Below are 26,949 nucleotides of genomic sequence, written 5' to 3' on the forward strand. Positions count from 1 at the left end.
TTCTTTATCTGTCAAGTAGAAAGAATAGCAGCCCCTACTATCCTACCTTGTGGAGTTGTAGTGAGGATTCAGTGTTAGGAAGATGACATTTCACTACAATATAAAGTCCTTGAGGACAAGGACTTCTTCTGTTTTTATTCCAAGCACCTACAACAAAGCCTAGCACATAGTAGATGTTCAAAAAATAGGCTTGAATGCAATAAGAAAATGCATATGAAGCACTGAATGTGGTGTACACACAGCACAGAGCAGACGTTGGCTCTCATTAGTGTGGGCTCTCATCAATGAGTCGTCTATGGAACAAAAGCCACGTATAGCAAATATGGTTCTGGATTTATTCAGGGGTGCTTGCCTTTTTATAACTATATGCATAACTGTTTATCTTAAAAACTTTACTTTGGGAATTCCTATTGGAAAAAAATCATTTTCTTAATTGAGAATTGGAAATTCTTTAGCCCTTAAGTCCATGGAGGACAGATGCTTTAGTAATTCACTTTTTGGTAATGCCAGGTTCCTGGGCTATATATATGTAGCAGGACAAACTATATGGCCCCTTAGAAGCTAAAGGCCATCCCGGAATCAAGTGAAAGAGACCAGGGCCTGACTGTTCTTTCTTAGGCCTATAACGAGCAAACAGACTTCAGGGATTGCTGACATGGTCTGACTTGAAGGACCTTGAAACGATCTCTTCTGCTCCTACCCACCTTGCCCCTCCCCCTCCAGAACACCTCGTTCCTCAGCCAGTCATCTTGTCTGAAATGTCATCACAGAACCCTCACTTTTTCATTTCTTAGAGATTATTGAAGCCTTTGTCTACTGAGAAAGCGTAGAGAGATGACTTTCTGTCAGTTAGTCCATACATTAAGTCCTTTCTTCAAGAGGGGAAATCTGTGACATGGATGCCAAGATGGTACTTTCAAACCCAGATTGACTTCTTGAACAGGATTTACTGGCCCGCAGTCTGTGCCCGGCTCTGGGCTAAGCCCCAAGGAGGAGATGTAGGTGGAGAGAGGAGCCTGCTTCTGAAGGAGGAAGCCAGAGGCGCTCAAGGACACCTAGGGTTATGAGACTCTACCTTCACAGCGTTGGTGCAGAGCATCTAGGGCAGACATCGCTGTGCCCGAGCCCCTTGTTTTCCCAGTGGAGTTCCCAGAGTTTCCTGCCAACACAGAGAGGGTAGATTCTTCTCAGAAGAGTGAAAAACAGCCAGCCTCAGAGGGAAAGAGCTTGAGCTTCTCCCGCTGTGAGAATTCAGATGGCGGAAGCCGTCCCTGGCGTTTCCTGGGCACACTGCCTTCGTGCAGACCACTGCAAGGCCTTGTAGTCAGGCGCCTTTCCGTAGCTCCTGTTCTGGGTGTGTGGACAGGAAATTTCAAATGATTCTTTCTGAGTTGATAGAAACTCACACATTACCAGAGACCTAGGAATAATTTTCCAATTCCATGTTTAACTAGATAGCCAGAGACCCAGGGCCTCATCTTCGTTTTTTCTCACTGTGTGACTTTGTACAAATGCCTCATTATTCCGGGTAGCTGTCAGTTTTGTCCTTGTTCTCGGGGGCTGGGGGGGTCTCTGGGGTGCCTACAACCTCTGACATTCACCGAGTCGAATGTTCTCCTTTACCTCTGCCTTCTCTGAGCATATAGGTTACTTTTGTAGGCTTTTATAAGAAAAAAATAGTCCAACATTTGAATGTTTTCATGCTAGCGTAATCTGCTGATTCCAAACTGTATCTGGCTACACTGCTACCTCCCAGCATGGCCGAGGGGTCCCTTATCTATTATTCACCTCTCGGCAATGATAGCATTCTGAAACTCATGCACCTTTGTAAATGTTAAGGTGAACAAGTTCTTATCTGTTGTCTAAAAAGAGATCGTTGGGGTTTCCTAAGCTGCCACCAACCCAGGCCAAAGAGGCTGTGTAATGGCTGAGTGTCTCAAAGGCCCTTATTGGATAATAATAGGGTTTTTTTCCCTGATAACTAATTCTTGGATATTCAAGAATGCTCATTCTGGCTAAAAATTGCCTTTAATTTTAATTACAAAGGAAAGAAAAGGCCACACGTTGGTATTTGGTAAACAACTGCCTGCTCATTGCCAACCCTTGGAGTAGAGAAAATCTAAGGGGCCACATCTGGCATTGGACTGGCTTTCCTGGACGGTAGGGGGCGGCCACTGAGTTCCTGGGGGAACTGCTGAAGGGAGGGAGGCTCCCGGCCTCACTTAGAGTTCCCAGATGTACGGAAGAGCAGCAAACTGGGGGTAAGATACAAAACACATGATTTCCCAGGCTGCTGTCTTGACCAGGGGCCCAACCCTAGACACAGGTGGGGAGAATGACAGACCGTGGCAGAGGTATGGGGAAGGGGTGTTAGGCCCGTGGACACGAGTGTTCAGAGGCAGGGCTCGTCCTGTATGGATGGTTCAGCCTGCTGACAGACCTCCGCTCGCCTCCCAAACACTGGATCACCATGACGTTCTCACCATGAACTTTCTCCTTTGGGTCAGACTCAGAAGTCAGGGGCCTGATTTCGGGAAGGCCTCACCATGAGAATGTAGCTGTAGTAAAAGAGTAGGAGAATGTGCTCGTTCAGATGATAGACTATAGAGCCGGACTACCTTGGGTCCCATCCCAGCTCTGCCTCGTAACAGCTGTGACCATGGACAAATTATTCAACCTCACTGTGCCTCAGTTTCCTCATTTGCAAAATGTAAGTGAATAGTATTCATACCTACTCGGGGTTGTTATGAGGATTAAATGACTAATGAACGGAAAGGACTTAGAACAGTCTCTGGCACGTGGTAAGCTTTCAGTAAATGCCACTTACTACCTGAGGTGATGAACTTGGCGGTCATAAATGTTTGTTCTTAACACAGTGCATGACACATAGCAGGATATCCATAAATGTTTGTTCTTAACACAGTGCATGACACATAGCAGGATATCCATAAATGTTTGATGGGTGGTGGTAGTAGGCACGAGTAGATGAACACAGATGGACAAAGAGGGATGGATGAATATTCCCAGAGAGGGAAGAGTAAGCCCTGAGGACATCTCCCAGTGTTCTCCTGAAGACGTTTCTTAGATGAGGAGATTGTCCAGCTGTGTGACGTTAGGCAAGGTCTGACCTCTCTGTGCCTCAGAAGGAATACAAACCTACTCTGTAGGGCTCTTGCAAGGATTAAATGGTTTGGCCCCAGTATTCCTAAAAACCAGTTGCTGTTGTTAGAAGCCAGCTGGAGGGAGGGCCCTCCTGGGCAGGATCAGGAGTTAGGGCAGTGGGGTGGGGAGCAGGGGGCGAAGGGAGATCAGACAGGAACCAGCCCCCCACCTGCCACAGCTGATGGGTATAGGGTCTGCGGGGTGTAATGAATCATACCGCTCTGCATTCTGAGCTAATGGAGAAGTAGACCCCAGCGTCAGATGCTGATTTTTTAAAGTAACGGATTTGTCACTGGTAGCATTGGATTAGGACACACATCTAGGACCCAAGGACAAAAAAGAGTCTTTACTGATTTTCACTTGCCTACCTGGCTTCCAGGTCACTGCCCCACCCCCGGGGAAGTGCAAATGGAGGGCAGGGGAGTAGACGGAAGGTAGGAACGCTTGCAACATTGCCCCAGAATGTGGGCGTGTCATCTTTTATGAGAACCCAAAGAGAACAAAAGAAAGGTTCCCCCTGCTGCGGGTTCCCCCTTGGGGAGGAGAGGGGTAGCCTTGTAGTCCCTGGCTGGCAGGTAGCTGTGTCCGCGCATACACAGGGCCCAGTAGGGAGGACTCTCCCAGTGAGAGGGCCCGCAGGCTGCACCCGTACCTCCCTGAGTCCCAGGTAACTGGGGGCCGTGAGGCGGGGCAGCGGGAAGATCCTCACAACCCGGGGAGTCAGCAGGCTGGCTGTTGGGGGCTCTCAGCCTCCCTCACTCGGGAGTCCTTCCTGCCCTGCAGCTGCTCCTGGGGCAGCGCCTCAGAGAGAACAGAGGGAGGGGTAAAATGGGCGCTTAGTCCATGAGCGATCCTCCTGCTAGGATCATCATACCTCATATAGAATGCCCAGTCACGTTACAAATTCAGACGGATGACTGATAATTGTTTAGTATAAGTTGTCCCCAGTGTAGCATGGGATGGACTTAAACCTGTATTTTTATTTGCTATATTTGGACATCCCGACCCTGGCTCAGCCCCTCTCGTCACGCCTCCTCCTGAGCACCTGACCTTTTCATCTCCGCATGGGAGCAGGGGGGCTCCTCACAGCCAAAATAGTCGAGTGTTGTTCTCATTCTTCTTGATTTCTTATAATCATATGCTGTTCGTATTTGGCCTTTCTGATTGGTCAAATTAACTGAACCAGTTTATCCAGAAAAATACACCAGGAAAGAAACTCGTAACTCTTCAGGACTGCCGTAAGCATCCCAGTCTGGTGTTCCCCACAGGCTACATTGCCCCATTCTTTGTTCCTCAACTGGTCTAATTTCCCTTATGATTTCCTTACAGCCAGAAGAAAAGTGCCAGTCGGAGGTAAGGAACAGTTTGCTGGTTGGATTTCCTCCTTCGCTATTATCCATTACTTCGCCCCGCTCAACCTGGGAATGGGCTCCTTAAGCAACTCTGTCCCTTGCCGCCTTTAGATTCGCAAACTGCGGCGGGAGCTGGATGCCTCCCAGGAAAAGGTTTCAGCTTTGACCACGCAGCTGACCGCAAACGTGAGTACAGATACTGGGTGCTAGCCACGGGCGGGGGGCAGCCGCTGCTCCCTTCTGCCGTGACGTCAAGGCCGCCTGCCCCTGCGGACCGTGGAAGCAGTCCCGTGGGAGGCTTTAGCCTCGTGAGTGTGAGCCTCCACTCTGGTGCCTCCTGGCTCTGTGCTCCAGGCAGTGTCTTTAAGCCCTGAGCCTGCACTGACTTCTCTTTGCAGCGGTGGACGGTAAGCCTCAGCTCTCCGGGTTGTCGTGTGGTTGGTACTGGAATGTGTTAAGGGCTCAGAAATGTTCGTTTCCCTTTTCTTCCTCTTTCCGAAACTTTTCATCTTCAGCCTGGGGGGGGGGGGGGGGGGGGGAGAAAAAAGAAAGAAATCTAAGGCTCCAAAGAAATAGCTGACTGTTCTATAATTATAATATACACAATTATGTGTTCAGGAAGTGCCGCCAACCAGCATTGAATTCAACAACTGTTTAAGTGCCAACTATGCCTCGGGCACCATGGGTTCAACAGCAAAGCAAGCATGATCACTGTCATCCTAGTGTGCTTTCTCTGGTACCTCAGAGAGACAAAACTTTTGCTATGACATGATAACTGTTAAGAGAGAGAGAAAGGGAGAAGGTTGTGGGAATATGTAAGGAGGAGCACCTCACTCAGTCTCACGTGTGGGGGGAGATCAGGAAAGACTTCCCGGAGGAGGTGGCATCTGAGGGATGCTGTGTAGGGGAGGATGCATGGGAAGGCAGCATTCTAACCAGTGTGCAAAGTGTATTTGTGCAAAAGCCCAGGGTGAAGATCTTAGTGCATTTGGAAACTCTTAAGTAGCTCAGTGTGTAATTAGAATCTATGGCTTGGATATGGGGAAGAGGCATCAAAGAAAAGCTAGGGGCATGTCCACACATCACAGATGCTCTCAGCTCTTAGGTGGAGAGTTTGGGCTTCCTACTGAAGTTAGTGGAGCCCCATTGGTGTGTTTTAAGCAGAGCAGTGAGGCGGTTCGGTTTGCTCTTCACGAAGCTTCCTGACCGTGGTGTGGTTATGAGATTAGGGGGTCAGAGTAGAGGCAGAGACTTCTGGTTTGCAAAGTAGCCCCGCTGCAGAGCTGTGAGCTGGTGACGGCTGATGTTTGGAGGGCGGAGCCCGAGGTTTTGGAAGGTGAGGAGATGCCCCTGAGGCAAGGCGTCCTGCTGGGAGCGCACAGCCCAGTCTGAGACCCCAGACACTTGTGTGTGAGCCTGTGGAAAAGCAGCCTGCACGACCCCATAATATGCTGTTAAAATGAAAAGCAACTTCAAAAGGTTGTCTTCCCTGGACCAGGAAGCTGAGTCAATACTTGAACGAATCATTTACCTGGGGTTTTTGCCCAGGTCGTTCCTGGGTGAAGCCTGAGTCAACTGAAGGAAGTCATTTCTCTTTAAAGTCTGCACATGAAGTGCCTCGTGCAGTACTTGACCTTAATTACAAGCTCAATAACTCGTAACTTCTCTCACTGTTGTTCATTCTCCTGAGTTCTCTCACATTTCTGAGAGTCTTTGAATTTTTTCTCACCCTCCCGTATTAGGGTGATATCATTATCCTTCTTTATTCTCTTTGCTTCTTCTACCATCAGTAATGCTATCAAAAGAACATCAGAAATTGATGTGAGATCTGAATTTTGAAGCTTAGGCCTTACTTTTTTTAAAAAAAATCCCCAGAGGTATTCTTCTATGAATAGTCTTCATCTGGGTACCATTCAAATCAAAGACCAACCCCAGACCCAGTGAGCCAATCTGGATATAATCCAGATGTGAGGTTTGACTGCAACCCCCATCCCAAGTGATTTGGAGCTACTCCCCTAGTTAAGAATTACCGCTGTCCTTTGGTGCCCTTTTACTCAAAAAATAGTCATTAGTTTACTTATCAAAAAATAGGGGTTCAATCCTCCAGTGACCTGGTGCTGCCCCAAGGACCTTACATTGGGCCATTTGGAACTTTATCCTCTGTTCCAGAAGAGTCTGAGTGAGATCCCTTATATTATTATTATTCCAAAAGTATGTTTTGCTCCTCACCAAAGCCGCTGAATCCAGTATTGTTTGAAAGTAAATATTTAGTCTTACCACACACCACTGGCCTCGCTAATGTGTTTTATTGTCTGCCATCTTCCTCCCAGGCCAAGCTGTGTTTGTTTTTCTAGGACAAACTACTCAAAGCCACCTTCTCTGGGTGTTTTTATACCATTTGTGTTTGTTTTCCTGGGAATGTAAGAATGGCACTTGGTAAGAAGTCTGCTGTGTGGCTCTGAACCAGGCTCCGAACAGCCTCTCAGCCCATGTTTTCACAGTTGCTCGTGACCCAAAGTCAGTCCTTTCTCTCAACAGCAAAATGCGAACCTCTGGTTCTTCAGCGCAAACGTGGCTTCTTCTTGAGTTTGTAAAAACACTTTCTTGATAGCAGTCTTCTTGGGGTCAGGTTTTGTTTTTAAGCAAATAGAAAGTATGAGTGCCTACAAATAGAATCCTGGGTGGCAATCAAAGAATTGAAATAAATGGAAATTCGGTCATTTAAATTTGACCTTGGCGTTCCTTTGAAATGCAAGGTTAGCAGTAATTCTTTTCAACATCCTTGCCCTGGCCCTTTTTCCTTCATCCACTATGTAAACTGTCTTGAATTGATTGGCTTTGGTTCTACCATATTCTCCTAGGCAAACTAAATTAAAGCATATCTCTTGATTTCAAAATGCAACAGCATTTTTCTCAGTTTTTAATAGGGCTAGAGCGTGCATTCAGAAAGAAACTGGGCAGTCCACTTAACATTTCTATTACAAGAGGTCCTGCTCCCTGCTAACTCCTACAGCTGTTGGAAAAAAGACCCAATAGTTTATGCTAGAGATGTCTTATCCTCAACTGTTCTGGTATGATGGAGTCTAGTGACAGGCCTCTGACTCACTTCTCCGATCTCTCCTCTTTAAGTTCAAATGTCCGCTGACCCTCCTCACAACCCAGGACAATGCCCCACCTGCCCCCTGGTTGTTCCGTTACTTTGATTCTTCACTGAGTACATCAGTCGTCTTTTCTTCTAGAATGTTACATACCACATGATCAGATCTCACTTCTTCCTCCCAAGACTGACATTTCCTCTGCTGGCTCTTCTCTTTATCCTGTATCTGCCCACCCCTCTCCTAGAACTCTTTCTTGATCTCTCCCCACCTGTGTTCTCATCCTATCTTTTGTCACTTTCTCAATCCAAACCTCTTCCTTTCCTTTCCCCACAGTGTCTGTTCATTCCTATGTTTATAGACCTATATTCACCTGTATTGTTTCACTTAATTAATGCTCACAATAACCCTGGGAGGAAAGTAGATACTGCACCCATTTTAAGATGGAGAAACTGCAGTCAATAGGATTAGCTCTCTTGTCCATTCTTTATTCTTGATTTTAACCGTATTATCAGGACCCTCAGTCAACCAACCAATGCATCACCTGCTGCTCTGCAGAGGAAGAAAAAGGCTTCATGTTAGGACATGAGGTTGCATCTTGTCCTTGAAGAGGGTTGCAGAGAAAGGGGCAGACAGAAAACCATCCCGTTTCTCAATTCTAAGATACATGTTTTTTCCCCCACATTTTTAACATCTCTGAAAGTGGGATGCATATTTTAATTATAATTGGCAGCATTTTTCAAGATGTTTTAGTACTATATGAAATAGTGGTGTGTCTGATGTTGTGTTCTAACAGAGGTGTATAAAAGTACAGAGGGGCCTTGGGGGAAAGTCCTAACTCCCTGGAGGAACAGGGGAAGGTTTCTCCAAGGAGGTAGCAGATGGGCCTTTCAGTGGCTTTTTATTAACCAGGATTATAACAAGCAAAATATGCCAGCCACTTTGTTCATCCCTTCTACAAACATGCTCGACATGAGCCTCTCCTGTGAGCTTGGCACTTGGTGAACAAAGCACAGGGAAGCAGAGGAGACAGACGTGAGGCAGCAGTCGCAAGAGTACCTGTGTCTCTGTGGCACCAAAATGCACATAGACCAGCAGTCCACGTGCTTTTGCGAGTGCACACGAGGGAACCAGCCCATCTGGGGGTGTCATGAAGATACGAGCTGAGATCTCTTGAGAAGGATGTATAAAAATCAGACAGGGAGGTAGTGGGGGAAGAGCATTCCAGGCAGAGGGGAAGGCAGGTATAAAGGACCTAAGGCGGGAAGAAGCACAGGATCTTTAAGGACGTGATAAGCTGGAGTGACTGGATCTCAAAGAGAGGTGGGGAGTGGGGCTCCAGGGGCTGAAGAAGTAGACGGAAGCTAACCCACGTGGCCCCAGTGAGGATTTCAGCCTTTAAGACCCAGCACCCATTGGGCCCTCTTGCCTTGCAAGGTAATCTAACTAAGGCTGTGTCTTTCCTCCTCCAGGCTCACCTGGTGGCAGCCTTTGAACAGAGTCTTGGAAACATGACAATCAGGCTCCAGAGTTTGACCATGACAGCTGAGCAAAAGGTAAAGCACTCCTCCCTGCTTAGAATTAACAGCAAACCTCCAAATCAGACTCCCTTTTGCCCCAGAGAACGGTATAGATTTTAGTGTATTTGAACTCTTGGAGTCGAATCGTAAAGAGTTGCACCCTGTTGAGTGCAAATACGGCCCGGATGGGGGTGGGGTGGAGTGGCAGCAACCCTCCATATCTCACAGCCCTATTTCTGCTGCCTTTTTTTTTTTTTTAAAGATTTTATTTATTTGAGAGAGAGGGAGGGAGAGAACAAGCAGAAAAGAGGGGCAGAGAGAAAAGCAGACTCCCTGCTAAGCAGGGAGCCCCACACGCGGCTCGATCCCAGCACCCTGAGATCATGACCCAAGCCAAGGCAGACGCCTAACCGACCGAGCCATCCAGGCGCCCCTATTTCTGCTGCTTTTGTATGCTTCTATGCCCGCTGAAAATTGATCCAACCTAACGCACGGGAAAGAGGTTTTGTGGAACTCCTTCGTTGCCTACACTGCCATGCTGAAACCGAGTGGCGCTTCATTTGAACTCTGTACAGGGTGATTGTAGGATGACCAGTATTTCTTGCTGTTCCTCAGGATTCAGAACTGAATGAGTTAAGAAAAACCATCGAGCTGCTGAAGAAACAGAACGCAGCCGCCCAGGCTGCCATTAATGGGGTCATTAACACACCGGAGCTCAACTGCAAAGGTAAAAGAAAGAGGAGCAGTCTCCAGCCCCACCTGCCTGCCCTTAGGAACCCTCCCCTGACAACATGGGGCGCAGCCTCCCTGCCCCGGGGTGCGTGTCCATGTCAGTCGGACGGGTCCTGGGAGGCAGACGCTTTCAGTCCATAATCCAGGCCCCTAGGAAGAGAGCTCTTCCAGCTCAGCCTCTTCCCCGATGTATCTCCAAAACGGAAGGAAATCTATCTATTGGCAAAGTATCAAGTGTTTCACTTAATTTCACCTGTGCCCTTATCAGGCTCTGATATTTACATGTGGATGCAGCCCAACCTGAAACGAGCATCTCATGTTCGTCCAGGGAAGTATTTCTGAGTAAATTGCTTCGTGCTTGTGTATCTTACCTGGGGGGCCAAATGGGGCTGTGAGGACGAGAGCCCTCCCGCTGCAGTGTGATACACCTGGTGATGGTAGAAGTCACAGTGACAGCTAGCATTTACGGGACTCTCACTGTGTTCTAAGCACTCTGCTCCGTGTTGTAAATTATTCATGATTTCATTTTCCTTCCACGACCACCTTATGAGTGCAGTGCTGGTCCTCTCCACAGTGGACTGATGAGAACCCTGAGTTGCGGGAGTGAGAGTCCCATCCAGAGGTCGCAGGGTAGTAAGATAGAGAAGTGGGTCTAGAACCCAGGTCTCTCTGACTCTGCAGCCAGTGTTCTTAAAGAGTAGGCTGCGGGTTTCATTCTGTGCTTGCGCAGGAAACTGGCCATACCCTTTATCGGGCATCACCGTTATTTCAGATACCAGGCCTCCTGAAACGTGATGACAGAGTTGAAATGGGAGGGATTAGCGAGATTTGGCCAGCCCGAGTAAGCGAGGAGGGGCTCACCCATGTTAAGGCCCTGAGATGAGACGGGCTCGGCATTGCCAAGGGGCCAAGAGAAGGCTAGTGAGGCAGGAGCGTACAGAACAGAGTGGGGTGGGGGGGGGGATGCCCAGACAACACAGGCGACTGCCACCGTTCAAAGACCTAATCGGTGCCTGTCTCAAGCTTAGGAGGGCTGGCGGGGGGGGGGGGGGGGGGGGGGGGGCGGGTTAGGAATTCTCTCTCGAAGCCTCCCCTGACTTCTTTTTGGTGGAGTGGCTAAAATTGGGCCCTGGTTTAATTGACTGAAGAGGGCCTAACGTGTACCTGCTCAAGGATCTTAAAACCAGCAGCTGAGAGCAGAAGGTGATGTTGAATGGGAAATACCTAGCGGTCCTCAGGGGTGCAGATTTAGCTGTGAGAGTCATTCCCTGGGACAGAGGAGTGGGCTGAAGGTGGCAGCCTCTGATCCCCTGCCTTGGGTCCCCAGGCAGCGGTACCTCGCAGTCTGCAGACCTCCGCATCCGCAGACAGCACTCGTCTGATAGTGTCTCCAGCATTAACAGCACTACCAGCCATTCCAGCGTGGGCAGCAACATGGAGAGTGACGCCAGGAAGAAGAAGAGGAAGAATTGGGTGAGTGTGCATCCAGAGACCTTGTGGGGACTAACAGACCAGTGTGTCTCCCCCCAGAGCATAGACCTTTGGGAGAGGATCCACAGAAGCTTACGGGGATGTTTCCACCAAACTCAGTGTTGTGCTTAGCTGCTCAAGCACCAGGACTTAACGAAAGTACCACCACCTTGGAGTTTTTCCGTTTCATGAGACTTTCTGTGACATACTCATCTTTCATTTCATATACGTGCCATTTCATCCCCCTCATTACGTTAGCCACAAAGTTCCAGGTACTAGAGCAAAATTACTCTCTAGTGGTTTCTTCTTAGTTATTTATTTATTTATTTTTTTGGAGTGTATATTGCTAGTTATCCCATCATTATCCATAATCCTTACCTGTTTCTTCACACAATTCCATATGATAGCATGAAACCAATTTTCTTTGAACAATTTTTGACCATGTCCTGTAAGTAAAAGTTTTATAATGTAGATATTAGGAGTTAGTGAAAGGTTTTAAACTGGTGCATTGTACTTCAAAATGGCAAGTTGAGTAGAGCCGGTCTCCAATGCATTATTTCTCCATGTTTCCATAATCCCAGTGAGCCACTTGAATTTCTGTACAGTGGTGTCTTGAGCAGTATTTTCCCATTCTCCTGGGAATATTAAACCCACCCACCCAATTTTTTTTTAAGTAGGTTCTATGCTCAATGTGGGACTCGAACTCACGACCCCGAGATCAAGAGTCGCATGCTGCACTGACCGAGCCAGCCAGGCACCCTTGTACCCACCCATTTTTTAGTGGTGTCGAGGCTGTGGAGCTCTGATTGACATTTGCTGCTCCCTGTCTTCAGTGCAGGGATATTCCAGGTTGATCTGGAGTGGGCTAGTGCTCACAGGGCCCCATCCTTCAGTGCTGATAACATCGTGTTTCCACAGTAGCTTCAATGTCCTCATTCATTCCATACACTTCTCCCTCATTTTGTGTTATCTTGGATGGGTGGCGAGGTCTAGTAATAGAGCGCTTGAGGTTTGAGTAATTTCAGTTACTGACGACTTGCACTAGAAGACTATAAGGCCAGTTCAGTGTGACCCTCTCATCATTCTGATGAAGTTTTTTCTTTGTTACTAATGGCTTTTAGTCAACTCATTCGCTATGCCTTAAATAGGATTAACATATGTTGCTGTTTCTAATATACTCTTGGTAAAATATGGTCTGACTTGATTATCAAAGTGATGAGAGAGAATTATTTTCTATGAAAAACAGTGTTGATCCATTCTCCAATTCAAGAACTAAAACTTACTTACTTGCATTAGGACGGGTCTTGGTTATCGGTAGAATTGGGGAAGTTGGATAATGGGCATTTTTCAGGTGATCTCAAAACTTAATTCTGTCTAATCCTTGTAATCTCCTCTTCTACTTGGCCCTTTACCAGAGGCTTTAGGTTGATGGTTTGTGTGCCAGATCCTTCTGTTTCTGTACCTGGAAAGTTGATGAAAAGTAGGAAATGGGATCTCGATCAGCCACACTGGGACATGCCATTCCTTATGGATGTAATGCCGATGGGTTAAAAAAAAAAAACCCATTAACTAGTTCAGAATGGCCTGTTTCAGAATTTGTTAATGGCTAAGAAAACCTCCAGGATGTTTTCAGAAGGAAAGAAAGATTTTAGTAGAACAGAAATTACTTTTTAAAAGACCTTTTTTCAAGACAAAACTTATTTTGGTCTAGAAATATACGTGCTTATCATGGCTTTCAGAGAAGACCCTGCACTTGAATTCTTTATGTTCTCGTTAGAGTTTTCAGATCCAGCTCATGATTTGGGGAATTTGTGATACGCCAGTTCCTTTTTCCCAATATAGTTAATACATTTCTTACAAATGCCTACTTTTTTTGAGTAACAAGTGAGACGGCTAAGTCCCTGCTTATTCTATCATCTTATGTGTACACAAGGACAGCAGGAACTCCTAAGTAGATCTCTCCGAAGGCTCTACAGCCGTGTTGGGACTAGCTCAGCAGTGAAGCTATTCTCTCTGAGAAAAGAAGACACAGACATGCCAAAAAAAACAAAGTTAAGGCCTTAAGAGACAAAAGGGTGAGAATCACAGGAAGGTCGGGAGCAGTCATTTCAGCCAAAGAAGCTGGAAGAACTCGGATTGTAGGGACTTCCAGAAGCACTATTCCTTTCCTTTCATAGTGAAGGAAGTTGCCTCTAATGCTCTGGAAGATTCGTGTTCCTACCGGCAACCTCCTCTGTGTGTGGTGTTTACTATTGGCCATGTTATGTCTGACAAGTCCAAGGCTTTCCCTGTCACTGGCTTTCTCTGTTAAAAATTGTCTTTTTTCCTTCCCCTTCCCCATTTTTGCTTGCGTTTTCCCTGGCAGGTCAATGAGGTAAGCAAGACCAACGTTAATATCAGATACCAAGCTAACCCATCCATTGATATGACTAATCTCCTCTGCATCCGTCACCATGTCTGAGCATCCTGCTTTGTTGCTGTGTAACCTCATCCTCCCGCCATCCATCTGCTGAGCCAGGCTCTGTCTTGCTGTTGGCATCTAGCCTCGAAGCAGGAGTAGGCATGGAATGTCACCCACAGGTCCAATCCTTTGAGCTGTCAGCACCGGATAACTCTTCTTCCCTTACTGCACTGATTCAAGAGAGCTGTTGGGAACCTTTGTCATTGGTGGTGGTGGGGGGGAAACATGGGAGAATTAATTGCTCTTTTGTCTGCATGTCTCTGTTTTGCCAAGGCCTGAGTGTTGGTTGCCGCCCCTGCCTGGCTGATGGTCTTGTATGTTCAGTTACGCAGCTCCTTCAAGCAAGCCTTCGGGAAGAAGAAGTCCCCCAAGTCTGCGTCCTCTCATTCAGACATCGAGGAGATGACCGATTCTTCATTGCCTTCCTCACCAAAGCTACCACACAACAGTTCCACAGGTTCCACGCCACTGTTGAGGGGCTCTCACTCCAACTCTCTGTAAGTCTGTCTGTCAGGGACGCACGTGGGTCAGACGATGCCTTTGGCCCCCAGGAACCCTCCCAAATAGGAATGGATAGGTGTCCTGTTAACCATTCATTTTCTCCTTGGAGTTTTGTACATCATGCTTTCATAGGACTGGGCATGTTCTTCCAATGTTTTAGGACTGGAGAGGTTGAAAGAGAAAGGAATCTTACATTGTTCTGATGGTGTCACTGGGTGGCCATGGGCAAGTGCTTAACCCCTCTGTTTTCCATTTTTTTATTTGTCAAACTCGGATAATGGTTGTTGGCTACTTATCCTATCCTAAGGATCAGACAAGATAAATGGATGTGAAAGAGCTACAACCATCTTGCTCGATCTCACGACCCTGAGAGATCGTGATCTGAGCCAACATCAAGAGGTGGATACTTAACAGACTGAGCTACTCAGGCACCCCGTGGAGAGGTTTTTTTTTCTTCTAAGTTTACTTAAGTAATCTTTGCATCCAGTGTGGGGCTCAAACTCATGATCCCCAGGATCAAGAGCCGCACGCTCCACTGACTGAGCCAGCCAGGTGCCCCATGCATTGGAGAGTTTTAAGCAGGAGTGTAAGATCATCTGAATTCATGTTTCACAAAGATCAGTCTCCTTTCTGCAGATAAGGAATTCGGGGGAGCAAGAGTAGAAGTATGGCAACCACATAAAAGGCTAATAGCGCTCTCCTCCTCGTCCATCCCACTCTGGCCTCTTTTCTGTCCTTTGAACACTCCAGTCACACACCCCCGGGCCTTTGCCCTTTCCGTGCCCTCTGCCTGGTACACTCTTCCCCCAGATAGTCTCTCTCTTCAGGTCCCTGCTCGATGTTTCCTTCTCACTGATGCCTTGCCTGCGTACCTTGCATAAAATAACACCCCCACCACAGCCAACACTCCCTGTCACCCCCTTGACCCATGCTCTGTTTTTCACCATGGCACATGTCACCACCTGACCTGTAGAGTTCCTCAAGTTATTAGTTCTTTGTTCTTTGTCCCTACCACCACCACCACCCAAAAAAGTACAGTATGAGCTACATGGGGGTAGCTACTGTGGGATTTGCAGACATTCAAATATTAGGTGAAACAAATGGTAACTCAGAGTAGTAGTGAGTCCTGGGTGGCTTTAAGATGTGTTCTAGAAGAAAGTTGACAGCACGTGGTGATGTCAGGTGTGCGGGAAAGAGAAGAATAATCCTTGAGTGTTCCTAGATTTGTAACTTGCGTACCTGGGTATGTTTCTGGAAAGGGTAGGAGGCATGGGCAGGGCAGGGCAGGCTTCAGGAGCTCTGGCTTGACTGTTAAGTCCAAGCTGCTCAGGAGACATCCATGTGGAGGCGCCAGCCAGCCTGGGACTCCTGCAGGTATAGATCTGGGAGGCATGGGCTCATGGGTGGTCCTGAAAGCTGGGAACCTGGAGGATTCTCCACAGGGCTGGATAGAGATGGAGAGGAGCCAGAGGGCCAACAACTGAGCTCTGGGTGCTCTAAAGAGCAAGGAGAACAGCCAGTGGGATGGGCAGAGGTGGGAGGAAACTGGGAGCAGAGAAAAGAAACTGCTGGGAGGGGGGCGGTAGCTGGGCCAAGTGCTGCCGGGCAGCCGGAGAGGATGAGGGAGAGTGGATGATGCACTTGGCTGTGCAGCATTCCCGGTGGCCATCGAGAGAATGCTGCCTCCAAACCCGCTCTCCCTGTAGGGATTGGGCGGGGCAGACTTTGGGCTCTGCTGCCTTTCTCTGGCATTCCACAGCATCCAGGCACACTGGAGATGTTTGTTTTTGGTCTGGTTTTCCAGAGTGTGGGCAGAGAGCAAATGCTTCTTTCCAACCTTGAAGGGTTTGTAAGAATGTACAAATCTAGATGTGAGAGGAAGTTCAAAGAAGAAACCCAAGGCAGAGGAGTCAGGGGCCCAGAAAAGTTCCTACCCTGTGGGCGAAAAGAATGGTGGTATGGGAAGGCAGTGTTTCCCACACTTGAGGCGTTTAAAATTAGGTATGCCAGCAGCCCTGCATCTGGCCAAGACAGTGGAAATATGGGAGTAACATGTTAGGGACTGAGTCGGAAAAAGTCTGCATCAGGGTGCTTCAGTAAGTAGTCCATGAAGTGGATGAGCATGTATTGAGTGCCTGCTGGATATAGTTCAGGAGCATGGACTCTAGACTTAGGAGACCCACCAGATTCTATCCCAATTCTGTTATCCTGGTTTTTTTAATGGGCACGTTAATCTCTCTAGGACTCAGCCTCCCCCTTTTTAAGAGTGGATAATTGTTTTTTGGGTTTTTTTAAATTTATTTTATTATGTTAGTCACCATACATTACATCATTAGTTTTTGATGTAGTGTTCCATGATTCATTGTTTGTGTATAACACCCAGTGCTCCATGCAATACGTGCCCTCTTTAATACCCATCACCAGGCTAACCTATCCCCCCACCCCCCTCCCCTCTAGAACCCTCAGTTTGTTTCTCAGAGTCCATAGTCTCTCATGGTTCATCTCCCCCTCTGATTCCCGGCCTTCATTTTTCCCTTCCTACTATCTTCTTTTTCTTTTCTTTTTTTTTTTTTTTTTTAAACATACAATGTATTATTTGTTTTAGAGGTACAGGTCTGTGATTCATCAGTCTTACACAGTTCACAGTGCTCACCATAGCACATACCCCCCCCAGTGTCCATCACCCAGCACCCCCATCCCTCCCACCCCCCACCACTCCAGCAACCCTCAGTTTGTTTCCTGAGATTAAGAGCCTCTTATGGTTTGTCTCCCTCTCTGGTTTCATCTTGTTTCATTTTTTCCTCCCTTCCCCTATGATCCTCTGTTAAAAGGGGATAATTGTAATACATCTCCAGGATGGAGTAAATTAAATAATATACATCAGATACCTGGCACAGTTGTTCATGTATTCAGTAAGCATTTGCTGAGCACCTATTACGTATTGGCCAGTGTGATTAGACACCGGAAGTGATGCCGAGAACCCTGGTCCTGGAACAGCCAGCAGCCATGCAGGGGGTAACCTGTTAAGCGCAACCAAATTATCAGACCTAACAGAAGGCTAGTGTAGAAGGAACCAAGGGAAAAGGTGCTGTCTTGGGCACTAGGGTTAGAGACTAAAACTTATCTGGGACTGTTGCAGAAGAACTTAATTTTGGGGCACCTGGCTGGCTCAGTCGGTGGATTCTGCCAGACTCTTGATCTCAGGGTTCTGAGTTAGAGCCCATATTGGGTGGAGAGATTGCTAGAAAATTAAATCTTAAAGAATTTAATTTTCAACGTCATCTCTGTTGAGTAGGATATTCCTCCCGTGTCATCTTGCAGTTGTGTGTTTCTGAGAACTGGGCTATTTTGGGGGAGCACGGTACTCTTGGTGCACTTATTCTCAACACAAGCCTTATCTTAGTTTGCTTCTCTTTGTAAAGTCACTGGCCAGGTTTTGCGAAGTAGCCCATGTAATATATCCCACAAGGCAGGTGCTGAAGAAGTCTTGTCTCTCTTGCTGTGAAAGCTTTCTAGGGGGAAGGTACAGACCCTGTGAAGGAGACTGGGGCAAGACGCCTGCCGCAGAGGGCCAGACACACCAGACTGATGGTGTGAATCGAAGCCAACAATTCCCTGCAGTGAACTGGAGCCTCCGAGGTCCATGCAGGGCGCGGTTTAGCAAAGACTGGAGTGTCACGATGGAATTTGGTTCAGACTTTACACTCCATTTAAACCAGGAAACCATACTCCTCTCTGAAGAAGAAACCAGTGTTTGCGAGCTCCCTCTGCAAACCTTGGCAAAGCAGAAAAGGCATGACCATATAGTTAAACCTTACAAACCTTAGGCTAGTCAAAGCACAGGGGTGGGGGGGGGGGGGGGGGAGAAGAGGATCTGAAGTCTACACTTGATCTTAGGCAAAAGGCCGAGAAGCGATAGGAGGATCTGAAGTCTAAAGACATTTTCTAGCCTCTTATCCCAGATCTTTTAGCCTCAGTTTCTCAGAGGCATAGGGTGGGAATAATCATAACATTTTCAGGAGTTTGTTAGAGGTTTTAGAAGATTTTGAAGCCAAGAAACTTCCTTGGCTGCTAACCACTTTTAAAAATCAGAGGTAGTTTTCCTCTCTTTGCATCTCTCAAATGAAAACCATTCAGGTGCAGGTCGAGAAAATAACAACAGAAAGATTTGGCCATTCAGGTGTTAAACTTTTCTTCTAGTCCTTTCTGCCCCCAAAATACAATTACATCTCTTTTAACAATTATAAATGGTTTCCCTCTGGCAATGAACATTTCCGCACCCTCAACCAGTTTTACAGGTCAGGCTTTTTTTGGCCTCAAATCCAGGACTTGGTCTTGGAGAGTGGGCTACACGATTATTTCTGCAGAGACCACATGTTCACCATGTCTTTCGGAGATAATCAACCTCAGCTTTGTAACTTTATGAACGTGGGGTTTTTTTTTTTTCTTTTCCTTTTTTTCTATCTTCAGTCCAAGAAATGTGAAAGCTACTCATTCTGGATCACCCCAACCCTGGATCCAATGATCTTTGAAATCAACAGACCTTTTTTTTTTTTTTTTTAGAGAGCCCTCTTTTCTAACATGGCGATTCATCATGACTTTTCTGATCTTCCATTTAATGCTGCCTTGTCAGGTATCTGAACAGCAAACCTAACTAATCACAGAAGGAACCCAGCCTAGATGGACCACCGCTTAAGACAGAGGGACTCCACGGGGCCCTCGGGTCCCCCGATCTGGCATGCAGCTGGAAAGACATCAAGCCCCACACAACTGTTCTGTTTTCACATAAAACTGGGACTTTTGTGTCATATCCTCCTGTCTGCTTTCTGATGATCTGAGATGCTTCTCTTCCTTGCCATGAGCTTATTTAAGCAGTCTGGGCAAGTGGGGGGAAGGAAAGAATGTTGCTCTCTTAAGACACTTTTAAAAGATTGAGTTTTAGAATCTTTCGGTTACTTTTACTTTGGGGCAAATAAAAATCACCCCTCAGCTATTTGACCTTAGAGTGTCTAATCTTTAAAACAGACAGTTGACCCTCCTTCTCTGAGTGGGTTTAGATCTCAAGGGCCATGCGGTGTCATTACAGGGGCCCAAGTGTGTACACATTGGGACAGGGGGATTGGTTTCAAACCCCGAAGGTTACTACTCCCTTTTGCCGACTCCTGTTTATCCCAGATTATTGGAATTTTGCTGAAGGCACACCAAAGCCATTCTGATCGCCTGAGCTCTGCAAAGAAAGAGCGTAGAGAAGCAATACAGTCTGTGAATTTCAGGAGCTTTGGTATTATCGCCTCCGGGAAGCCCCGGCCGGCTGGTTAGACAGGGTGACTGCCAAACAAACCTGCTGGTGGACATGGGCCGGTGGTCAGTGGAGGACTGAAGGGAGATGATCTCAGAGCTGCTCTCATCAGTTAACACCTCTCCTTCCCTAGCATTTCAGAGTGCATTGATAGTGAAGCCGAGACGGTCATGCAGCTCCGAAATGAGCTGCGAGATAAGGAGATGAAGCTGACAGACATCCGCCTAGAAGCCCTCAGCTCCGCACACCAGCTTGACCAGCTCCGGGAGGCCATGAACAGGATGCAGGTGAGCCCCGGAGCACGGGCCGAGCCCCAGGCTGTCCTAGAAAGAGCACTGCTGTCCGCCACGCCCCCGGGTCCACAGAAAGTGTCAGCCCTCTGCTTTGCGAGCCTCTTTCTCTCCTCCTCTCTTTTTTGCTCTTTCTTTTCCAGAGGAGCAAGGCTCCTTCTCTTCTCATGCCCTCCCAGATATTGCTCAGAGACGAATCTTTTCAAAGCCCAGGCAGAACCATGCCTCCCCCCTTGGTGTGACTTCCAGTGGCTCCACGTACCATGGTTCCCACCCCCCACCCTGCCGAGGGCTTCTGTGGGATCCTTTGTACTCAGAATCTGCCACCCGCCCACTTGCAGTTCCACTTCCCAGACTCATCAGCCAGAGGGAGCCCCTGACTGCTCCCTTTGCCGGCGCCAGGAATTTCTGTGTCATAGTCCTTGTGTTCCCTCCGCGGGGAGAGCCTTCTGCACAGCCGAACTGGATCCTTCCCTCAAGGATTAGCCTCCCCCTCTACAAAGCTTCTCCAGGTCCTGCATCTGTAAGAGTTAGTGCCCTCATCTGAATTCCTCTAGAGGTATTCTCATCTTCCCCCCTGGACTAGAAGGCGTTTGGGTCTTCTCTGGGTGCAGCCCCGGTGCTGTGCATATGGTAGGTTTTTCCCTGTAGAAGTGTAGAGATGAAAGAGCCCGGGGGGTCTGCCAAATGGGCCCTCACTGGAGAACCAACATTTCCCAAAGGAGGTTCCATAGAGTGCTTGTTCCGGGAGAGGCTCTGAAAGGAGAGCTCCAGGCTCAGCTGTGTGTAGGACTGGGGCACACCGTGCGCCCCCTCTCAGGTCCGCTGTGCAGAGGAGCTCCTAAAGGCTCTAAGCCCTACGGGAAAGAAACCTGTCAAGCCCAGAGTCTCGCGAACCTCGCGGATGGTAAGACTCTTTCTCAGTTAAGACTCATGCAACAGGCTCTGGGAAGCATTTCTGAGGTCTTCAAAGGCCATCTCTCCACAAGGAGAGGACTGAAGGGAGATGCCCCGCCAGACAGGGTCTTGTGTGCGCGCAAGAACAGCCAGCGCGGCTGGACCTCGCCGATGGTGTGGCTGGCCGGGCCTCGGCTTGGATTCCCGCCTGATCCCTGCACGGGACTTTCCCGTCCCTCTAGAAGACGCTTGCTCGTGTTCCATCCACCTGGTAAGCGAGCCTCTCCCTTACTCTTTGCAGAGTGAAATAGAGAAGCTGAAAGCTGAGAACGACCGGCTGAAGTCCGAGTCTCAAGGCAGTGGCTGCAGCCGGGCGCCCTCCCAGGTGTCCCTCTCGGCCTCCCCTAGGCAGTCCATGGGCCTCTCCCAGCACAGCCTGAACCTAACGGAGTCAACCAGCCTGGGTGAGTGGCATCCCGGGGCTGCGGGCAGGCCAGGGCCTGCAGCCGGCACTCCACTCTCCGCGCAGGAGTCCCAAGAGAAGCAGATGAAAAGATCAAATGGCGAGGCAACAGGCGTGCGTGCACTTGGGGTGTGTGTGTGTGTCTGGGTGTGCGTCTGCTACCGACATGAGCTCAGCCGTTAGACTGCTGTCATGCTTTGCTCCAGTGCCCCCAGTTCTCCAGGCCATTAGCTTGGATCCTCTTGTCCACCATGCTGAGTTCTGTTTGATCCATTTTAAGAGGCTGACCTACAGCCGAATGCTGCATAGAAACCCCATAGTAGCAGGTCCCCGTTGGGGCAGTGGCTTGGTCTGTGGCCTTCCTGCCTTCAGGATGGATTCCTGGCCGGCACCATCATGAGCGAACATGACGTAGGTTTTCTTTGTAAGCATATTGAGGCTGACGCTTTGATTTCTTACCCATGACGCTGCGTTGCTATCGTTTTGGTTGAGCCTCTGCCTCGCACTTCCATTTGGCAAAGTGCATCGTCAGCCTGCTGGTTCTTTGGTTGGTCCACCATTGGTTTCTGTGGTTGCATTCTCCATTCTGCCCTCTCCCCTTCCCCCACCCCACTTCCCTGCACCCCGACACCTGGTTTGTCCCGCTGCCGTGCCAACAAGCAGCGGGGGTGTCGGGAAGCCGGCTTTGCTGTCCCCATGTGCCTAAGGCTGTTGATGTTTTCCATTCGCAGACATGTTGCTGGATGACACTGGTGAATGCTCGGCTCGGAAGGAAGGAGGCAGGCATGTTAAGATAGTTGTCAGCTTTCAGGAGGAAATGAAGTGGAAGGAGGTTAGTCGGATCCCTTTCCCTGCTCTGCTTGTCCCTACCTAGTGTAGAGATGGCATCGTCAGAGCGTATCACCTCAGCACCGAAGGTGATTCGGAGGTACTACTAACACTTTCCTTAACTAACCACGATCCCCAGCAGCATTTTGACACGATTAAAGTAAGCAAACGGCCCTTCCCTCCTCCCTCTCGCGTTTGGAAAGTCTAATAAAGAGTACTAAAGATACTCCCGTGTCGCCCTTGCACGGAACTAACTAAACGCTAACATCGGTCAGAAACGGCTTTTCTGAATTTGATGTGTTCCGAAAGCCCTTCAGGGGCAGCTAAGCACATTTAGCGCAGAAGGCACAGAAGCAAGCTGACCAAATGCAGCTGACCAAGAGCACCAGTCTTGTCCAGTGTTCAGAGACCGCGGACAAGGTGGGACACCGACGGGGCCGAGCCACACAGGTGGCTGACGTGAAGCCGGTGGGGCGTCCCGACTCCCCAAGACTGAGGAATCTTGAGTTTTCTGAGTAGTTCCTGTTCTCTTCCAGAGCCTGAGGAGGCCACACCCACACTAGGGACTATTTTGGGGGTAGGGGATGGGGGTTGACAGAGTTGATTTTTAGCCATTGATTGAATCCACATGATGCTCTAACGACCATCTCTCAAATAAGCGGAGGAAGATTTCACGAGGGGTTATTTCAAGTCCTTCTTCAGCTCTTTGTTTGTTGTTTCTCAGCATCCTTGCCGACACGCTGTTTGTCGCCTAGGAGTGCCGGGGAACCCTGCAGTGCCCACCACAGCAGAGCTGTCTGCAGCCAGACTCTCTTTGCCAGAGGATTCCACTGTGTGGCTGGCTCTCTAGTCTTGTTGAAGGTGGGGAGGCCCAGATTTTGGAGCTGCCAGTGATTATCTCCTCATCTAACCTAAAAATATGTGTCTTTTACATATAAAAATAAATATAAAGAAGTCTATTTTCAGAGCTTAAGTAGTGGCATGATAGGACTATCGGGGAAAATTCATTCTTAGAACATTCTTACAAAAAATTCAGGTGATATCTGGGGATGTGCATTAACCTAATGATCCTCAACAGGAGCAAATAGATTCTACATTTTACAGAAGTTTGAGTCCCTTTTAAAAACTCTATTGTTCTGGATCACTGTGGTATCCAGATGAAGTTGGTCAACCAGACGTTGTTACCTCCATTTTACAACTGAAACCTAGCGCCCAAGCATCATTTACTTGAGGTTATAAGGCAACTGGTGAGGCCAGATCTTCTCACCATAAAACTGGTGCTCTTTTCTCTGCTGATTTTGCTTAACTGCCACATACACCCCCACGTGGGCCTGCTGCCACTCTCCTAATTCTGTATTCTTCTGAGCATGTCAGAGCTAAGATTTTAAAATGCGACCAAATGGAATATTCTATTAATTTTTCTTTAATCATTGTGATTAGTTAACCCCCCCCTGTGCAGAGAGCCCTGTGGGTGAAATTCAAAAGCAGTAGAAAAAGTATTTTTTTGTGAACTTCGCAGAGTTTTACTTGTTTTCTGATTTGAGTATGTTTTAACTTTTAATTAGTCGAAAAGCAATAAACATTATTTAAAAAAGAAAATAATTGAGCGTATTCTATTCTGAAGGAGTTTAAGATCTAGCAAGGAGATAAACTTGATATGCAAATAAGACATAAGTACCTAAAAATAAACAAGTACAGAATATGATAATATATCAGTTATGTACAGAACCGGTGAAGCAATGTGAGCTCTGCGCCTGGTGGGTTAATCATTGAAGGCTTCCTGGAAGAGGTGAGTTTGCAAGCAAGGTTTGGAAAGGGAGAGATGGCAGACAGGAGAGGGGAGAGCATTCCAGGCAAGGGATGTGATCTATGCGCTATGCAAGGCACACCTTTAGTAGAAGGTTCTAGATTCCAGAGAGGAGATCCTCTCTTCCTGACCCGTGGACTACTGTTTTTGCAAGAGAGCAGGCAAAGTTTTTAAGACTATTGTATTCCATCTACGTTGTATCTGGTGTTAATAACAAATAGGACTTTTATTCCCCCTCTCAAACCATTGGTGGAGTCCTAAGGCAATCTGAGTCCTTGCTAAACTGTGTCAGAAAAGATCCGCCTGTTTTTCACCTGCGTACATTTCCTTACCCTTAGGATTCCAGACCACACCTCTTTCTTATTGGCTGCATTGGAGTTAGTGGCAAGACGAAGTGGGATGTGCTCGATGGGGTGGTTAGACGACTGTTCAAAGTAAGTGTCTTAAGAGGACGGCTACGGTAGTCTGCCTGAAGTGGGGGCCTGGGCTCCGGGAGGGAAGGGGCGGTTTGTGTCCTGAACGTGGCCACTGCTTGGGTCTGCCCCCACCCTTGTGTTGCTGGTACTTGTCTCTGGGCACTCCGGTAACAGGGGGATGGTGAGAACAGACTGGTGATTGGCCAGCCTGTTCCTGGCTACCCTTGGCAGTGGTTGGCCAGCCAGTGAGAGTCATTTCCCTGGCCTCAAGCAGTTATTTGAGCCTCGCATGGTGAACGGCTAATATCCAAATTCTCTCTTCACCTTAGAATTGTGTCCTATTGAATATACTTTGAATTGAGTGCCCCGTGGCCAGGGCTAAGACCTCAAATTTCCATTCTTCATTTCTGGGGGATTTGATCTGACTTGCCCAGCATCCTGGCCAACACTTCAGAGTCTATGATTTGTGCTTCATGTGACATTAACATCTGATCAATGTCCAGAGTCAAAGATGTTGGCATAGTTATTTTCGTATTTGTTCTAGTCACATCACTGGAGTGAGTGTGGATGTTTGTCACGGGAGAAATAACTCATGAGTACTGAGGAGAACCTGCAAGCACAAGGTGGTTTGGAAGAAGCTTTTTGTACCTTTTTTTTCCTACTGTCCTGAAGGGAATCAGCAATCATAAGCATTCATTAATCATATCCCCTAAGCATTATTGGTAGCCTGCATTTTTGGTGCCAGAGACCATGCTAACATTACCCCAATTTATTTCCAGGCCTGTGAGGAAGGTCCTATTATTTTCCCACTTAAAGAGGAGGAAAGCAAGGTTCAGCTCACTTGCCCAAGATCATGGAGCTAGAACACAACCACGTTGGTCTAGTTGAGTTGGTCTGACTTTAAAACCTGACTTACCCAGTCCACTGTGGTCTCTTTCTAGCTTCTAGATTCAGGTGGCTTCACCCACAGGAAGCCCTGTGTTCTGTTCTCTGGCCAAAGATCCTTCCCCATCTTGGCAGGCTGTGGAAATGTGACCAGCCAAGGGATGTGAATGGCTGAGGGCAGACAAATCCTGCTTCCTAGAGCCAAAACCTGAACTCTGCTGATGGGCAGTTTAATCTTAGATTAAAAAGACAACAGTTTGGGCTGAAAAGAGCCTGTGGGGCGTCACGTGTGAGGAAGTGAGACCATTAAAGGTAGAGAGGCCTGTTCTCGATATTCCACGTCAGTCATCGTCCAGCTACCTCCTCGTCCACGGACCTTCGGTGCAGGTTCACTGACCTAAAACCTTTTGGTCACTCACCTCAGAGGGCATACTTTCCAAATTAAACACAGTTTTTCCTGTTTAAAGACCAAAAGCTGCTTTTTTCTTGCAGCCGTGGGATTTGCTTCTTTTATCCTAAGTGTGGAGTTTGCTGTGAGCCAAGAGAAGGGGCTGGTGGGGAGATTTCTTGTCCGAATTACTTTCTCATGAATTTTCCAGCACTATTCACAGGCCCTGGTGTCTTCAGGACTTCATCTGAATTTAAGAAAAGCAGTGTAACTTTTCCTTGCCTGGTTCATCCAGACTAAACGTTCACGATTGTGTTAGGGCTCCCTCCACATCACTAACCAAATAAATCTGTACTTGAAGAGGCCTGTGATACTTGGTCATCATCCCCATAGAAAGCTCTTCCCCCTCCTTGTTCCACAGCTCGGTTTCAACCCAGGCATCAATTGAGAGAGAAGATGATCATAAATCACCCAAGAAAAACATGAGTCATGGGCAGATTTCTAGCCACATCTTTGACGGGGTCTTGATTTTATTCTTCCCAGGAATACATCATCCACGTCGACCCCGTGAGTCAGCTGGGGCTGAATTCAGATAGTGTTCTGGGCTACAGCATTGGGGAAATCAAGCGCAGCAACACCTCCGAGACCCCCGAGCTTCTTCCCTGTGGCTATCTGGTCGGCGAGAACACGACCATCTCTGTGACCGTCAAAGGTAATTTGGCCGATGGCGGAAGTTGGAGTTTTCAGGACTTGCAGTTTTTGTTTTGTGACTTGGCGTCAGAAACCATGGCCACAGTGTGTGTGGGTAGGCTTCTCTACCTGTGCAACCACAGTCCTTCTTACCTAAGCAAGTTCAATGGCCTTTAGCTTTTTCCACACCACCGGAAGCAAACAATTTTAGTTTATTGCTGAAGTTCTATAACAAAAGGTCCCATTAAGCCTTATGACTCTGAGATGTTGGAATCTTAATAGCCCTGCTGAAACGGGGCTCCGCCAGTACCCACGGGTTACTCTTGCCAGCTGGCCTTGGACGTGGTCCCATTCTACAGGTGGGAGCTGCGATGTGCTCGAGGGCCACGCGTGCCCACGCACGGCGCTGCTGGCCTTTCCGGGTGCCTCATCCCCTAGGGATGCTAGGCCCCAGGCCGAAGTGTGTTCCAAGGAACACTAGGCCCACAAAGTATTCTTGTGGGGGGAGAATCCTGGCCAAATAAGTCTAGAAAACTGCCTCATTAGACCCATTTGTGTTCAGGGGACAGAGAGACAGGAGTGTACGGGTGCCGGGTGCACTAACTCCAGCCTCGGATACGCTGACTCCTGTCAGTAAGGCTATTGAATCCAGTCTGACACAAATGTATTTGACTGCAAAAGCCCTTTTTTCCC

At 47.9% G+C, this 26,949-nt stretch overlaps 1 protein-coding gene across 6 annotated transcripts in view; it reads left to right on the forward strand.

Annotated features, from left to right (window-relative positions):
- Nucleotides 1-26,949, forward strand: part of NAV2 (neuron navigator 2) — a 385,703-nt gene that overhangs the window by 338,419 nt on the left and 20,335 nt on the right. For 4 of the 6 annotated variants that reach the window (XM_032413834.1, XM_032413835.1, XM_032413831.1 and 1 more), the window contains 12 exons: nt 4,492-4,515; nt 4,626-4,700; nt 9,082-9,165; nt 9,745-9,856; nt 11,189-11,334; nt 13,697-13,705; nt 14,117-14,289; nt 19,726-19,879; nt 21,081-21,243; nt 21,974-22,074; nt 24,216-24,311; nt 26,110-26,278. In XM_032413834.1, the coding sequence (XP_032269725.1) occupies nt 4,492-4,515; nt 4,626-4,700; nt 9,082-9,165; nt 9,745-9,856; nt 11,189-11,334; nt 13,697-13,705; nt 14,117-14,289; nt 19,726-19,879; nt 21,081-21,243; nt 21,974-22,074; nt 24,216-24,311; nt 26,110-26,278 (1,306 nt within the window). The remainder of the gene's footprint in view (nt 1-4,491; nt 4,516-4,625; nt 4,701-9,081; nt 9,166-9,744; nt 9,857-11,188; nt 11,335-13,696; nt 13,706-14,116; nt 14,290-19,725; nt 19,880-21,080; nt 21,244-21,973; nt 22,075-24,215; nt 24,312-26,109; nt 26,279-26,949) is intronic. The other 2 variants (XM_032413836.1, XM_032413832.1) reach the window with 1 other exon arrangement.

Source organism: Phoca vitulina, unplaced genomic scaffold (genome assembly GCF_004348235.1).
Source record: "Phoca vitulina isolate PV1807 unplaced genomic scaffold, GSC_HSeal_1.0 scaffold16, whole genome shotgun sequence".
In the NCBI taxonomy this organism is placed as follows: domain Eukaryota; kingdom Metazoa; phylum Chordata; class Mammalia; order Carnivora; family Phocidae; genus Phoca; species Phoca vitulina.